The sequence below is a fragment of the Taudactylus pleione genome, unplaced genomic scaffold (genome assembly GCF_031769625.1).
Source record: "Taudactylus pleione unplaced genomic scaffold, aTauple2 ptg000053l, whole genome shotgun sequence".
Classification (NCBI taxonomy): domain Eukaryota; kingdom Metazoa; phylum Chordata; class Amphibia; order Anura; family Myobatrachidae; genus Taudactylus; species Taudactylus pleione.
In genome coordinates, this window is record NW_028284455.1 from 14,408,040 (window position 1) to 14,425,422 (window position 17,383).

The 17,383-nt window shown below is 43.4% G+C and overlaps 1 protein-coding gene across 2 annotated transcripts in view; it reads right to left on the reverse strand.

Moving 5' to 3' along the window:
* Positions 1-3,041: 3,041 nt before the first annotated feature.
* EFHB (EF-hand domain family member B) overlaps positions 3,042-17,383 on the reverse strand; it is a 58,516-nt gene continuing 44,174 nt past the window's right edge. For both annotated transcript variants that reach the window (XM_088462725.1, XM_088462724.1), the window contains exons 4-8: positions 16,995-17,175; positions 13,614-13,724; positions 12,786-12,915; positions 8,306-8,389; positions 3,042-3,163 (exon numbers count right to left, since the gene is read on the reverse strand). In XM_088462725.1, coding sequence (XP_088318851.1) covers positions 3,127-3,163; positions 8,306-8,389; positions 12,786-12,915; positions 13,614-13,724; positions 16,995-17,175 — 543 coding nt within the window. In that variant the 3' untranslated portion in view covers positions 3,042-3,126. The remainder of the gene's footprint in view (positions 3,164-8,305; positions 8,390-12,785; positions 12,916-13,613; positions 13,725-16,994; positions 17,176-17,383) is intronic.

Here is a 17,383-nt window from a genome sequence, read left to right on the forward strand (position 1 = left end):
CAAGGAGGCTAGATGTATGTAGTCAGTTCTGTAATGTTTTTTGTATAGAAGTATTCCGGCGCTCCCAAGGATCAGTGTTATTTTGGGAAATAAGAGAATGGAAAAAAATATAGTGTAAATCTGTGATAAAAATCAGGTCAGCCTGAGGAAGCAGACATGGGGTCTGTGAAACGCGTTGCTGCTATTGGTGCCTTCTTCACATTTTTTACATTATGGTTTGGCACTATTTATGGTTATTTTATAATTATATTATATTTTTATTGACTTTCTTTTTTTGTATGGCCATCTATGAAATTATTTTAATGGAAGTTAAATAAAATTATTTTTAAGAGACATATATTTTTTCATTACCGACAGACAACGGGATTTAAAATGAATGTCTAAGGCGCTTATGCAATTGGAAGAAGGTGAGCAGGATATTATTTACTATAATTCTGACTTGATGACAACCGTTTTGCACTATGGAGGCATGTTTTATTTTCTTTACATAACGACTACTGTCAGGATTTGAGACCCATCCAGATCGATTCATCGTTGCTATTGCAACCACCGTAGTACCACGGTGTTGATTTGTGTCCATTGTACTGATCTCACCTATAAAGGGTGAGTATATGTCTATATACTTTATTTTTTGGTTTTTATCACAGATTTACACTATATTTTTTTTCATTCTCTTTTTTTCCCCAAAATAACACTGATCCTTGGGAGCGCCGGAATACTTCTATACAAAAAACTATCTTTATCCGGAACTCTGTTGAAAGTTCCGACTATTCCAGGCTGCACCTTCTTTCGGTTAATTTATAAGTCCACATAAGGATAGTAGCGCCAAGCATCCAAACCTATTTTTATCACTTCTGTAATGTGTTATGCTTGGATTTTGTAAACAAAGCAAAATACAGATTGTGGGATATTGCTAATAAAAAGTTCATGATGTGAAGAGACATAGGGCAAAATTTACTAAGTGGCGGGCTCTAAACCGCGGCGGTTTAGTTGCGGTTTGATGGCAGTTTCTTAATGACACCAAAACCGCTGACTAGTAATTTTAGCCCTAGCCCTCTTCTACTCTAAAATGTGTTTTGATGGTGGTTTTGTGGCGGTTTTGCAGTGGTTGTGGCCACAGTAAATCTGCGGATAGCAAAACCGCCACCAAACCACCCCCTGCCACTTAGTAAATTTTGCCCCTAGCCTTTCATGAGGCAGCTTCAACCAAAAGCAAGCTAAATGTTGCAATACCATAAGGACTTGTGATGTAACAGCTGGCAGCATGTCAGAAATTGAGACTACAGATACAAGTGATCAACCACAGAGTAGAAGCTCTACGATGAGCAACAAAGTTAGATCACCTAAAAGATAAAGCAAGGAATTTGATAAACTTCGTTTGCTGTGTACCTCAAACTATACATAAAGCAAAGCCAAGCTGCGACTGGCAAGAGTGGAAATCATCCACAGACAAAGAAATAACAGTCTTGAACTACAATGACATGTGGACCATTGTGGCCGAGCAACTGTAATACAGTCAAAAATAAGTGGGTCCTGTAAGAAACTAAACATTGATGGAAGTCTTGCTCATTACAAAGCCCTACTTGCTGCCTAGGATGACACCAAGAAATCAGGTGTTGACTACGACTATAGATAGACAGTAATTAGTTAGACAATGTCTAGATAGACACCAGATGTTAGACAGTCAATAGTTAGAGAAGGATAAAAGTTTGACGCGGAAAAAAGTCAGACACACTAAAGTTATACATGTAAAAAGTTCGACAGGTACAAAATATCGACAGGGTCAAAAGTTTGACATGAAAATTATCGACACAATAATGGCCGACACATTTGTTTTTTCTTTTTTTTTAGGATTAGGGTTAGGTTTTAGGGTTAGGCACTTACTGGAGGTTTAGGGTTAGGCACTTACCCCCACAGTTAGGCACTTACCCAGATGGTTAGGGTTAGGCCCCAGGAGGGAGGTTTAGGGTTATGCACCAAGGGGAGGTTTAGGGTTAGGCACCAGGAGGGAGGGTTAGGATTAGGGCTAACAAAACAAAAAAAAAATTTGTCGACCACTTGTGTATTGATTATTTTCATGTCGAACTTTTGACCCTGTCGACCTTTTGTACCTGTCAAACTTTTTACATGTCTAACTTTAGTGTGTCTGACTTTTGTCTGTGTCAAACATTTTCCCTGTCTAACTATTGACTGTCTAACATCTGGTGTCTATCTAATTATTGTATATCTCTTATACCACACCCCTACGGGGAGATCTGTATTATGTTTGTTTATAACCTCTTTTTGGTTACATTTGAAGCATCCAAAATGCAGGATGTCTTTTATTGTAAGTCTAATAAGAGACTTCCTTGAGTGAGGGGGGTGTTAGGAGAGATCACCCTGTGCTCTCTCTCCATCTGGTGTTAGGACCCTGAAAGGCTGAAGGAGCAACCTCCGACCTCGTGCACTACAGCACATGCACAGCATGTTGATATATGTTCAGCTCCATCCTAGGAGGACATGTCCCTGAGAGTCTCCAGCAATATTCCAATTGAGACAGAGTTGCAAAGGCCAGTGACCCCAGACAGTTCCACTGCACCACCACCGTAACACCACTATATATACAGAGCCAGTGTACATACTCTACTGACACCACTGTATGAACAGATACAAGTGTGCGCTCCCACATGTTGCACACTACCGACGCTCCCCTATATGTTCCTGGCTAAATCTGGTGCATACGCTATCTACCTGTTATACAAACATTTAACATCAACCCTCTGTCATCTTGCAAACCTGTTATGCCTGGTGAATAAACCTAAAACCCGGTTAATATGTACCATTTGGACTAGCCTCCATCACACACAGCTGCCACCTATATCAACTATAGGATCTCCCAATAAATGTCAGCTGGGTTTAGACCAGCGTGGGACAGGTTAGTTTAACCCTACTGATAAGATGTTGTCGCCTTTGAATCCCTCTGCCAGAATGTTTTGCAGAATGTAACCCATTGCCTACAATGGTGAATACCAAGCTCTGGAATGGTGCATTCTGCATTTTAGCAGCCCCCATAGAAAAATAATGTATATTTAATTTACACCATTACCATATTTTAATATATGTTTCAAGCTGGAGATAATTTCCACATCAATGATCAGGTGGAGCTTTCAGAGTATCTGCAATCCTATGAGAGATCAATCATAAAATTAGTGTTTAAACAACTTTAAAAAACAGCATTATATCAATATGTTTCCAAAAGGTGAAGAGTGTCAAATATCGCTTAATATTCAGAAATAAAGTGATCATCTTTATCTAAGAATTTAGAATGTCATAAAATGTGTATGAAGAATTAACTGATTTCCACATTATTTTAAGAAAAATGGGGCTTGATAAATAGATTACAGGTTGAGTCTCCAATATCCAAATATTCCGAAATACGGAATATTCCGAAATACGGAATTTCGTTAGCATGACTGAGATGGTGAAACTTTTGCTTTTTGATGGTTTAATGTACACAAACTTTGTTTAAGGCACAAAAGTATTAAAAATATTGTATAAAATTGCCTGCAGGCTTTGTGTATAAGGTGTATATAAAACATAAATTAATTTCATGTATGCACACAAACTTTGTTTGAGCCACAAAATGATTGAAAATATAGTATAATATTACCTGCAGGCAGTGTTGTATAAGGTGTATATACTGTATAAATGCATTCTGTGTTTAGATTTGGGTACTATTCCCAAGATATGTCAATATGGCATGCAAATATTCCAAAATATGGAATATTCCGATATCCAAAATACATCTGGTCCCAAGCATTTTGGATATGGGAGACTGAACCTGTACTACTTTTCAAATTATGTAATATTGTTAGAGTCTGTCTTAAGCTGGGTACACACTTAGTGACCTGCCAATGTGACGCCCGATGGTGCCGATAAACGATATATCGGGCGAGCGTACACACTGCACGATCCGGTGAACCATTGCCTAATATATCGTTCACCGGCACCATTGGTCAATGGTTCCGGTGCAGGCAGCTGCGTCGCTGCATCGGCCGTGCATGCAGGCCAAAGGAACGACCACAATGAACGACCCACGGGAGTTTGCATAATTGGTACACACTAGACAATATGTCGGCCCGATACGCAGGATCGGGCAACATATTGGCTAGTGTGTACCCAGCTTTATTCATCACATTGTTTAAAGGGAAACCATAAGTGAATATACAAGTGATTTAACTGTCAGATTCGGATGTGCAGGGTGCAGTAGTAAAACCAGCAATAAAATATATCACGATCACGTAAATAAAAAATAATCTACAATTTCTTGAGATGCATTTGTTTTTGTTCAATATCAGAACGAAGCAAAACATATTTTGTTATATAACATGTTATACTTTTCTACTTAAGCTTTAGCACAATACGGGCCACTCTTAGGGGTAAATTTACTAAAGTGAGAGTTTTTAGAAGTGAAGATGCTGCCCATAGCAACCAATGAGATTCTAGCTATTATCTTCTAGAGCAGGGATGGGGAATCTCAGGCCCTAATGGTAGCTATAGTCTGGCCCCGCCCCCTAATGATGACAGCAGCCAGGTCCCCTCCTGGGAAGGTGCAGCAAAAAGGCGGTACATTTGCATTAATCCCACCTTGATTCATAATGTACATAATGTACTGAGCATGCTCTGTTGAGAATATCGTTATGAGTACTCATTGATGAGGTAGAGCTACACAAACAATGTGCAATTGCTGTGAGGAAGCAAGGAGCAACAAAGGAGCAATTAACTAGCTCCTGACAGAGGTCTGATGTACAAGAAAGGATCAGTGAGAACTTACTGTATGTACTGCCATTTCAAAGATAGGTTGCGAATAACTTATTTAGCAACATCTTTAAACATAGAATTAATGTAGTTGATTCAATTTAGTGCAATGCTGAATAGCCCTGAGAAGGAGTTCCCAGAGCTATTCAATTCACCGCGCTGTTAAGTCCAGCTAGAACCACTTAAGTAGGAGAATGCAGATTACCATGCCTTAAGCTGGGTATTTTGTTGTGGTAACCGGCATTCCTAGACTAAAGTGATCGCCACGTAGGAGAACAGCATCGTGGGCAGCACTTACAGTAAGTCGGATTTTTGCTCTCACCTCAGGAGGGTGCAAGCAGAGATCCTCTAGTTGAACTTAACAGTGCAGTGAATTGAAAAGTTCCGGGAACTCCTTTCTGAGCTTACGAATGGTGATTTCAGGCAGACGTCTTATTGTAAGTATTAGATATTAATCCAATAAAATGTAGTAGCTATCATGTGAAGTTAGCAATTAACTATGAAAACTATGACTCATTTTCTCACACAAGGAACATGTCAGATGGGAATCAGAGGCTGTAATTTCCTTAAAGTAGATATTCTGGTTGACATGAGCATTAAGGGCCTGGTTCAGAGTCACACGCTACACCAATATTCACACAAATGGCAGGTGTTTTCTCTTCTGACCATGCATCCCATTGCACTACACATGCATCCCTATTTTGTTTGTACAGAGTCACAGATCAAATGTAAACACACGGTAGCAGATATGTAAGGGACATACCTGGACAGTGACTGGGTGGTAACAGGGGGGTGGCTAAAAAGGCAACATGGAGATGTTGCTTCTCAAGTTTCAATGGTGCCAATGATGGTGTATCTAAATATGCTGGCAGTGGGTGCCTCAGTCCTTGCACATTCACATGCACACCAAGGAAGGGCATAAATAAAGACCCAGCTCCTGCAGCGTCTGTGTCTGACCCAGAATCACACCTTTAAGCTGGGTACAGAATATACGATGTATATATAGTCCTGACGCGGCTCGGAATGGTATATCATACACATCATGTAGTATGTACACACAATCCATCATCCCCTCAGTTGTTCATCGCATCAGCCCATCCGGATGTAGTCAGCATCATTCAACATCATCCCGAAGGTAAGTATCGGGGTGCACGGGGAAGATAACACTACCTAGCAGGGTTAGGGTTAGAGAACGGGGAGGGAGGGTTAGGGTGTGGGGATGGGGAGCTTAGGTTTAGGCACTAGGGTTAGGAACCGAGAAGAGTGGGTTAGGGTAGGGAACATACTTACCATTCACTCCAATGCGTGCCGGGATTCTGCCTGTTGGGATGCGGCTGTCGGTATTCTGACTAGCGGCATCCCAACAGCAGGGATTTCATACCCAACCCAGCCCATCTGCTGTCCTATTCAGCAGATGGAACGCTGCAATGAATGATGCGGTGTAGTTACATGTAGCATGATTTGATACATCACTCCATCGTACGCTGGATTGTGTAGTGTGTACGGAGCGAGCAATATATCGTTACATTGGTCACTGCATCGCTGGGTCGCACCATCATATTGTGTGTACCCAGCTTCAGTTGGCAAGAAGGATTTCAGATCATAGTATTTTTTTGTGTTTCCTTTTTGTAAGCTTAGGCTGAGAGACTCCATGAAGTCCGTTAATGTTTATATAAATATCCTGTGTAGAATGATACTGAGGGGTATATTTACTAAAGTGTTGGTTTTAAGAAGTGGAGATATTGCCCATAGCAACCAATGAGATTCTACTTAAAATTTGATAGCACCTTCTAGGACATAATACAGTGTTCGCAATTATGCGCTATAGCGCGTATTTTACCCGATATTGGGCACTGGGGGCTCACTTTTATAAAGTAGCCGGGACCCCGGGGGTGCGCTGTGCTGTGGCCAATCCCCGACAGCTGGCTGCAGCACAGCGCGTCCCCCAGAGAAAGACACAACGCTGTCTGTTATAGCAGCCAATGAGAGTCAGATAGACTCTCTTTGGCTGCTACTGTGGAAAGCCGCGCTGGGATCAAGTGTCTGATCCCAGCATCGGCACAGCATCCGTGGCTGGCGCTGGGACAGTGTGTTTGTTCCCAGCGCCGGGTAAGCCACCGCGGCGGGTACCTGGTGAAGGTACTACCTGGTCCCTTCCACCAGCGTCGGCGGTAAAGTGGCGGCTGGAGAAGCTTGGCTCCGGGCGCAAATAGCGCCGGCGGTTGTCTGGCACTGGCCGTGAGGCAAACACTGCTCGCAGTCCAGCAGCCAATAGGAGGCAGACGCGACAAGCCAATCACTGCACGCCATGTGATAGCCCCGCCCACTTGCGGCGTCTTGAATTAGATGTCGCTGAGCGGGAAACTTCAGTACCGGCGGCGGAGCGGAGGAGTGAAGACCTCCTGAAGAGTAGAGCGTCGCGGCAACAGTTCCGGTGGCCGCGCAAGAGGCCAAAAGACGGCGTGATCAAGGAGGAAGACAGGAAGAGGTGGCGTCGCTGGCCAGGACGGGCCAGTGGCAGAAGAATGAAGTTGAGGACCAGAGAGGACTGTGGAGGTGGAAAGAAAAAGAGCTAACAAAGCTCCCCCCCACAGCCTCTTCCACCATACTGGTAGGCGGCCTTGGGCCAACGTTATTTAACCCCTCCCTAGACCACCAGGGTTGGCGGGCACTAGGCCCGTGGGATAAACGCAGGCAATAGGCCTGTGGGTATATAGGTGGGCACAAGGCCCGGGCCACATAGGAGGCATTACGCCCAATTGAAGGTATCTGCCCCCACAAATAGGTGTGAGTGACCTGGGCATTAGGCCCAGGTCACTAAAAGGCAAACAGGTGGGCCAATACTGGGGGCAATGCATAGGGGGTCAATTACTGGGGGCACTGCATAGGGGGGTTACTACTGGGGGCACTGCATAGGGGGGATTACTACTGGGGTTACTGCATAGAGGGACTACTAGGGGTAATGCATAGGGGGATTACTACTAGAGGTAAAGCATAGGGGGATTACTACTAGTGGCAATGCATAGGGGGTCAACTACTGGGGGCAATGCGTAGGGGGACTACTACTAGAGGCAATGCATAGGAGGACTACTAGGGGCAATGCATAGGGGGACTAAAGGGCATTAATGTGCAGCATAATGTGTAAAGGCCGGTCATGGCTGTGTGGCAAAAATGTGTAAAGACTGGGCATTACTGCGTGGCATAATGTGTAAAGGGCATTAATGTGCGGCATAATGTGTAAAGGCCGGGCATGGCTGTGTGGCATCATTTGTAAGGGGTTAGGGGAGGTCTGAGAGTTATATGGGGAGCTCTAAAGCATAATGATGGGACCCAGAAATGGTCAGGAAGGACCCCAAAGTGGAGGGTCCCTAGGACCCACATATTTTGTCACTCACCGCGATCACTGATAATAGCTAGAATCTGATTGGTTGCTATGGGCAACATCTCCACTTTCAAAAACCCGCACTTTAATAAGTATACCCCTAAATGTTGATGGTACGGTACTTACGGGTGCAGAACTTTCCCAAGTTGATAATGTGTTCGTTCATGGAAGTCATCAAACCTTTTTGATACAATGTTGCTGCCTTCTTTTCTGCAAAATTGTTTTTACATTTATTTTCATTCTTGCTAGTAGAAATGATTACAATGTTATAATGCACTTCTTTAGCATATTTGCTGAATAAAGTATTAAAAGCTTAGTTTTGTTGTTTACATAATAATATTGTGCAAACTAAAACCATAGTGGTAAAGCAATGTAATGCGATATAATGACAAAGGCTAAAGCGAACACATTTTAATTAAATATTTCCTCTTGCTTGCCTGACCTTGCCATGTGTGTGGAATTATATAGGCCACCAATGATTGCTTTAGTAAGAACAGAAGAATAAAAATGAACTTCCAAATATGCATCCATGCATTTATCTGCCGGCTTGCATACAGCCATATACAGTATCCTTTTGTCAGGGACAGTGCAAGGTTTCTTTGTATCCTAGGCCTACCTCCCCTCTTCCCACCCAAACCAACTCCCCAGCAGCTCACACGCTTGACTTTATTAAAATATTAATAACAAAAACGTATAACAATCATCCAGCAACACACACATTTTTCTTATGATTTGGTTGAGTTACTTGTCTTTGTATTATGTATTTATTCAAAGACAATGCCTGTATACCTACACAATACATTAAAAGGACAAGTCAATACTCAGCAATGTGCACAAATTGGCATACTGGTGAGAATCATGGTACAGTAACATGGCAGATATGACAGCATTTATCTGCTGTCATATCAAACCTGTCATGTTGGTGGCTATTGGCGGATGTTGGTAAGCTTTTCTCTTGGTCTGCCACTGCATTCGTATTTGGGTTCCTGTGTACTGATGTACTGATAGACTGTACAGCACTTTCAGCATTCTACTGTAGTCAGAGCCGGTTGGCTGGAGGGAAACTTGATGATGGGTAGTAGATATTGGTATGTGCAGTAGGCAGAGTGTGTCAGGGTCAATCATATTTCATTCTGCTATGGGACTTCATCGTTTGTGTGGCACAATCTTGCTGCTGAGGAGTAATCAGTGGCACCCTTCCCAGGTCCTGGCACCCGAGGCAGTTGCCTAATAGCAGTGCCAACCCAGCCTTCTGTGCACATAGCATGTCCAGTTTGTCCTATTCTCAAGTCCAAGGAGACCTAATCAAACCCAACACTGTAACTGGAATTATGCTCTGATGTGCTGCTTGTAGTGTATGAACATGAATATCTGTGCATTACATATTATTTATTGCTAATTATGTGCACTGATTCAGAATGATTTAGGGGTTCTGCCCTGTGCACTTCTAGAGTATGTATCCTTTCTGCTGTTGAGATATACCTCAGTAGACTAGAACTGCATCTAGGGACCTCATTCAGAGGGGCTCGCAAAATGCAGTCTCACTGCGAATAAATGCTAATGATTGCAATCGCAACGCAGCCATACATAAGGACACCCACTTTACCTTATATACATCTGTAATACTTAGCAAGTCTGAGAAACCATCGGTAACATTGAGTACCATTACAGCCTCACGCACACCTGCACAAGGTCTGATCCTACTCAGAAATTGCTAACCTCATTGCACGCAGTGAAAGCCCAAGCTGCGTATTCCATCGTAGTGGCTAATTTATGCACTCCCCTGTAACGGCGTTCAAATGCATTGGCACACCTGTGTTTCTCCGACCACCCCCTCATCACCACCGCCAACCGCTCACTTCCTGTCAATCACTCTGCAATGGGTCTGCGCAGTCCGATCGCAGTGAAACCATTGCCCACTGAATTAAATATTTTTCTTTTTCTTCTAAATTACTGCATAGCTTGGTCTCATTTATGGCTGGATAAGAGTTAGGGGACACCAGGACTGCTATTATTACATCTGGAACTTTGATAGGTTTTGGGTTTTGTCTTACTTTGAGCAAAGTGTGCCTAGACATATGCCTCAGGAAGTGCACCAGGAAGAAGGAAAATGTGTGCGTTAAAAGTATAGAAGATTGCCCAGTCTCCTCCAGCTCAGAGCTGATGTTGGTTACAAGTTGCAATTGGCTATAAAGGTGTGTACACACCTACAGATATATCTGTTCAATCTGTCTGGTGGGAAGGAAAATCTGGTCCGTTTTCCAGTGTTTGCTCAAATACATTACCAGATTTTCCATCCCACCAGACGGATTGGACAGATATATCTATAGGTGTGTACGCAGCTTAAGCCCCAGGGCCGTAACTAGGGTGGGGCGGCCAGTGTGTCCGCGCAGAGCGCACACGCACTGTGGCTGGAACCCACCACCTCCACCCACGATCACGGCCACTACCTGTATTGTAACGCCTGCTACAATGTAGAATAGTAGCGGTGTGCCCGGCTCCTTATCTGGGCTGCGCTGCAGCAGCCGTCCCTGTGGTCCGCCCCCTCCCCATCTGCTGTAGTGCTAGTGTCTTCAGGGAGGGACTGGGAGAGACCCAACCCAGTCCCACAGTGACCTGCGCGACCGAGGAGCCTTTCCTCTAGCACTGGGCTGCAAGCCTGCAACTGCCAGTGCCGGATACAGAGACTGCGGCTTCCCACCGGCTCCCATAGTGAAGCGATTTATAATACAGGTAAGTAAGTGTGATGTATTTAGGAGAAAGACCCGGGGGAGGGGGGATTTGTACTGTGTGGCATAATGTGTAAGGGGGATATTTGCACATTGTGGCATAATGAGTAAGGGGCGGGATTTGTACTGTGTGGCATAATGTGTATGGAGCATTACTATTAGTGGCATAATGTGTAAGGAGCATTACTACTGATGGCATAATGTGTAAGGAGCATTACTACTGATGGCATAATGTGTAAGGAGCATTATTACTGTTGGTATAATGTAAGGGGCATTACTACTGTGGGCATAATGTAAGGGGCATTACTACTGTGTGGCATAATCTGTAAGGGGCATTACTACTCTGTGGTCATTTGGTGTAATGGGCATTACTACTGTGTGGCGTAATCTGTAAGGGGCATTACTACAATGTGGTCATACTGTGTAATGGGCATTACTACTGTGTGGGGTTTTCTGTAGGGGGCATTACTGCTGTGTAGCAAACATGTATTAGGAATACTATCATAGGCCTCGGAACAGGGGGGGGGGGGGCAAGGGGGCATCTCTCCCCCCACCCACATTTGAAAGTTGCCGCGGATGGTCAGGGGCTGTGCTTTACAGCAAAAGGCTGCACAGCCCCTGCACTGTAAGGAGGAGGAGGTGTAATGTGTAAGTTACACCTCCTCCTCCTCTGTGTGGTGCAGAGGAGCAAAGCCCGACCGTTTGTGGCCGTTGTTCTCCAGTCCTGACCCGAACGTCGCGTGAGGGAGGAAGTGCAGTTCCATGGACACGGCGGGGTTTATGTTGGAGGGGCGTGGTAAGGGGAGGAATGATTTTATGTTGCCCTTCGACATAAAATTGTTCCGACGCCCCTGGACACTGCTATGTAGTGTAATGTGAATAAGAGGCACTACTGTGTCTCGTAATGTGAATAGGGGGTACTATAGTGTGGCCACGCCTTTCCCTATGAAAACACACCCTTTTCCCGGCTGCGCACCTCCAACGCACGCTGTTCCTGTTTACAAAATGTGGGGGGGGGGCACCAACGGTCTTTCTGGCACAGGGCACCAAAATGTCTAGTTACGGTCCTGATAAGCCCATCCGCAACCGTCGCTATTTTGGTCTGTAAACCTAATGTGTGTGTTTTTACAGAAATCTAGGTGCACTTGTATATCTTAGAGCACATGGAACCTACAAAGAATGGTTCGCACTGTGCCTTAGTCATTTTGCAGTTTGGTAGTCTGTGAGCTTCATTTTAAAATCTGTTACAAAATATATTTCTAAAACAATAATAACGTACATTGGGCCTGATTCAGCACGGATCACAACTACAACAGTGTATGCAGTCAGCCGATTATCGCGTACTGCGCATGCGTATGCATTGCAGTGCGTGTGCGCGATGGCAGCATTGCGGTTGCATTGCGATCACGCAGACCACAGAAAGCCACCGCAGAGTGATTGACAGATAGTCAGCGTTTTGGGGTGGTGACAGGAGAGTGGAAGGAGAAAGGCAGGTGTTCCTTGCCGTTTGAACGCCGTGGCATGGGCGTGCATAAATTTGCCACTGCGATTGCATACGCTGCTTGAGTACTGTGTGTAACTAGGTTAGCAATTTCTGAGTAAGGTCAGACCTGCTGTAATTATGCGTGAGGGGCCGATGTTACTCGATGTTCCTGATGTATAAGCAGGACTGCAAGGTATTACGGATGTGAGATAGCGGTAGTGGGCGTCTCTATGCTGGCAGTGCGACGGTATTGCGATAGAATTCATTAGCATATTTTCGCAGCAGACCTGCGTGTGTAATTGCAGCTGCGATCGCAATAGCGATCTGTAATGAATCATAAACCCCAATTCTTTGACTTCGATTTAATCCATTTAACGATAATGAAGAAACCTACATTTTAGTTTCATGAAGACATCTTATGGTGCGTTCAACATTTCTGCCATCATTGAAGTGAGGTGTTTCTATTCCAAACCTTCTGTCCTTTTTTATATTTGACCAGTCATAGTTTCGGTCTTTTATTTCACCTAGGATTTAAGCAATGAATCAGCTAGCAAAGGAATAGTCTAAAACAGGAGCTATAAAACAACAATCAAAGAGTTCATAAAACACCAATATGGTCATTATGCAGTACTAGCTGATGTACCTAGTTTCAACCGGGTAGACCGTAGATATTTACTGTTTCCATTTCCATCTCACCAATCCAATAACACATTAATCCTTCAAATCTATAGTAATGCATCACTGCTATAGTAAAACATTACCTTCCCTCACCTGTGTACTAACACATTCCACTCCCTCACCTCTGTAGTAACACATTTACCTCTCTTGCCCGGATTGTAACACATTCAACATTCCCCTCTATCACCTGTGTAGAAATACAATCACTCCCTCACACCTGTAGTAATACATTAACTTCACTCACACCTGTAGTAACTTATTCCCCTCACCTCTGGAATAACACATTACCCCTGCTCACCCCTGTAACACATTCCCCTCCCTCACCTCTGGCGTAACACATTGGTTGCTATGGGCAACATTTCCACTGCTAGAAACCAGGACTATAGTAAATATACCCTTAGGTGGATGAGGACACATCTGTACTGAATGTAAGTCATTTGCATCTTTTTTCCATATGTACTGAAAATGTTATACTGAATATGTATTTGCAAACATGGTTTTGCTTTCTTGAATAACCAAGTTGTAAAATATATTACACACTCACCAACATCATAATCATTATGTGAAATAATATAATTCTTGTGTCCTTGGCATGATTCTTCATATATTTCTTGCAAGCATTTAGGAGGATTAATAAGTTCAGAAGCTGATAAACCTAAATGCAAACAAGAGAAAGATTTTCTTTAATTAATTTATATTTTATTACTATGGGAGTATTAACTGGAGTTGTTAAATGAGTATAGCAGATTAGTTTCTACTCAATGACATTATTGTTAAAATAGAACTCAGCTGCTTCTCCCTAGTCTGCTTGGAACCCGTTTGATGGGTCTGTAATCAAGGTACCTAGAAGACCTTGGGGCTTCTGTAATAGGTTGGGAGCTGCAGCTGTTGAGGGAACTCCTGCGAGTCCTCCCATTATTTTAAAGCAGCAATGATTTTAAAGACAAAACCAGCTTGGATTTGCCTTTAAAATTATTGCAGCTTTAAAAATACTAATACTAACAGACTATTTTTTATTTGTTTTTTTAAGTATTAATAAGTGTGTGATTTAGCCCCAGAAACACAAAATCGATGTTGATAGATTTTTATCATTTTTGAATCGATCAAAATTTACTTAAAATTGACCTTTAGTAAATATATCCCCTCTACTCAACCAGCTCAGAGCGCCCTCCCCCCTGCTAATTTTATTTCAATGAGTTCTCCCATCTTGTTTTTGTTGGCTTCATTAACTAGGAAAACCAGTGTGCTATCTCCGAATGCACTCAAACTGCCCAACAACTTCCATCAGCTGCTTCAAGCTCCTGCTTTTCCACCAATGCAGTCATGCAGGTCCATTAACCTGTGCACTTTGGGGGACATCTAAGCCCTACTAAAGAAGATCTTGCAGTGTGACTTGGTCATTTGTGTATCATAAATAAAGTTGACTGTCTTGTTTTGCTCAGGAAAAAAGTAATTAAAAGCAAATTACTATCAGCCCCAGTAGGGTGTAAGTAATATAAGAATAATTTTACCAAAAGGTCAAGCACAATTGGGTATTAAGCAGGTTAATACTGTACATTTGCCACTGAGAGGGCAGGAATTTCTCTATTGAAGAAAACTATATAGGAACAAGCAGGGTAATAGCATTGGCCAACGAAAGATTTTGAAAGGGGTCTTTCCAAATCCTTGGTTACTGAACCAATGTAAAGACATCTAGCTACAAATAGATAGACAGACAGACAGACAGACAGATAGACAGCATACATAGGATTTAGGACCACTACAGTAAAATATACCACTCAGCCTATGATGGGGTACACACACACTGACTGACAAAGACACACACACACACACAGAGACACACACACACATCCCTATCACTAAAAAACATGATTAAAGATCCCCCTCCCCCCCAGTAGTTCCCCTTATATGTCCCCCCTATGCAGTACCCCCAGTAGTGCCCCTTATATAGTGCCCCCAGTAGTAGTCTCCCTTTGCAGTGCCCCAAGAGTAGTGCCCCTTACACCGTGCCCCCAGTAGTAGTCTCCCTTATGTAGTGCCCCCAGTCATTCCCGTTATATAGTGCCCCCAGCAGTAGTCCCCCCTTTGCAGTGCTCACAGTAGCAGTCCCCCCTTTGCAGTGCCCCTTATATAGTGCCCCCAGTAGTAGTCCCCCCTATGCTGTGCCCCCAGTAGTAGTCCCCCTATGCAGTGCCCCCAGTAGTGCCCCTTATATAGTGCCCCCAGTAGTAGTCCCCCCTATGCAGTGCCCTTTATATAGTGCCCCCAGTAGTAGTCCCTTTTAGAAGTGCCCCTTCAGAAGTGCCCCGTATGTAGTGCACCCAGTAGTAGACCCCCCAGTAGTAGTCCCTCCCGGTAGTCCCCCTTATATAGTGCCCCCAGTAGTAGTCCTCCCAGTAGTGTCTCTTATATGGTGCCCCCAGTAGTAGTCCCCACAGTAGTGCCCCTTATACAGTGTCCCAAGTAGTAGTCCCCCTATTCAGAGCCCCAGAACGGGCCATCCCATTATACAGTGCCCCCAGTAGCAGCCACCCCCTCTATACAGTTCCCCCTGAAGCGCCCCCTCCCTATACAGTGCTCCCAGTAGTGGCCCCCCTATACAGTGCCCCTAGTAGCTGCCCCCCTATACTGTGCCCCCAGTAGCGCCCCCCCCCTTATGCAGTGCCAGTGCCGTGCCCCTTACACACACAAAAAAAAAAACAAACACTACTTACCTGTATCCCCGTCCCTGCCGCCACCACCACTGTCCGATCCTCCCGGCCCACTGCACTATCAATGTCATATATATACAGTTCACTATATTTATGAGTTTTAGTAATATTTTTAGGTTCTTAGGAAAATTAATACATTGTTAATACTTCTCACATATGCCTCTATTCAGCACGAGTGATGATGTTGTCCCGAATATTATCGTGCAACATCATTACAATTTTGTATTAATTATTACATTTTTCAGCTGCTATTCGCCAGTTTTTTATGCAGGGACAGTGGTTGCATTAGCACGCTGTGCCGTCGATGTTGCAGAAGGCATTGTTTTCGGGATTCCGGAAACAAACCCTTCTGATTCTGTTTCTGCGCATGCTCAGTCATGCGCTTGCAAATAGTCTACGTCCCTGCTTTCAACTGTAAAAGCATATAAATATAAATGTATATAGACTAATATAAAGCCTGCATGCACATTTCAAGCAATTTCTACTGTTTTGACAGGCTGGAATTGGACTTACCCTCGGCGTTCACCGCAAAGCAGGGATGGAGACTGGGGTCGACTTTCAAGATCCTGCAGGAACTTAAGGGAAAATTTCTCTCTGTCCCAGCAGTTTTTGGGATATTTAAGGATTTTCCTCATATAATGCCATTCTGAGATGGCATTATATAGAGTAAAGATTTTTTGCGTAACAACGCTTTTTGCTTTGCTGAATAGCAAAGAGCCTTAAAGCACTGTAGAGATCAATGGCTGATCCCTACAGTGTCATACTGTGCAATATGGGAATTAATGGAGAAGATACTGTAATTTCGTTATTTTCTCCATTATCCCGTTGCTGAATAGTGGAAATTATAGTTTCCGAATTTCTTAAGCAAACAAAAATCATTGCTGAATAAACCCTCATCGCCCTTACATGAAAACATATCTTCATTATAAATAATTCATACTCATGTTACAGTTATCAGAGATATGCTATGAATACATATCCACAGTTTCTCAAACTCGGTCCTCAGGACCCCACACAGTGCATGTTTTCCAGGTCTCCTCACAGAATCGCAAGTGAAATAATTAGCTCCACCTGTGGATCTGTTAAAATGTGTCAGTAAATTATGAATATAGCTGTGCACCTGCGGGGTGACCTGGAAAATGTGACCTGTGTGGGGTCCTGAGGACAGAGTTTGAGAACCACTGTCTTAAACAATAAAACCATAATTTACTAACCTCTTTGATATTTTCGCCCAAATGTAGTTTCGCTGAGATTGATGGTAGCTGGCAATGCCCCTGTTGGATCACATGATTTTCCTAGGGGAGCTCGTCTGTGACTAGAATACAAGGATTCTCTCTTCTCAATTAGTTTTTGACGAAATAATGTATTTGATGGCACATTAATCAATGAGGCAGCCTAGTTTGGGAAAAATTAGGTAGACAAAACACAACAAGACTTTAAAATCTAACAAATAATATACTTATTACAAAGTGATAACACAAAATGATATGCAAGATCCATAAAGGAGAATGAAAGCTGAAAAAAACAATTAAGCAATACAGTGCTTTCACTGCTAAGAAACAACTGAAGCAGTCACAACTAAATAGTTACTAATACCACTTTT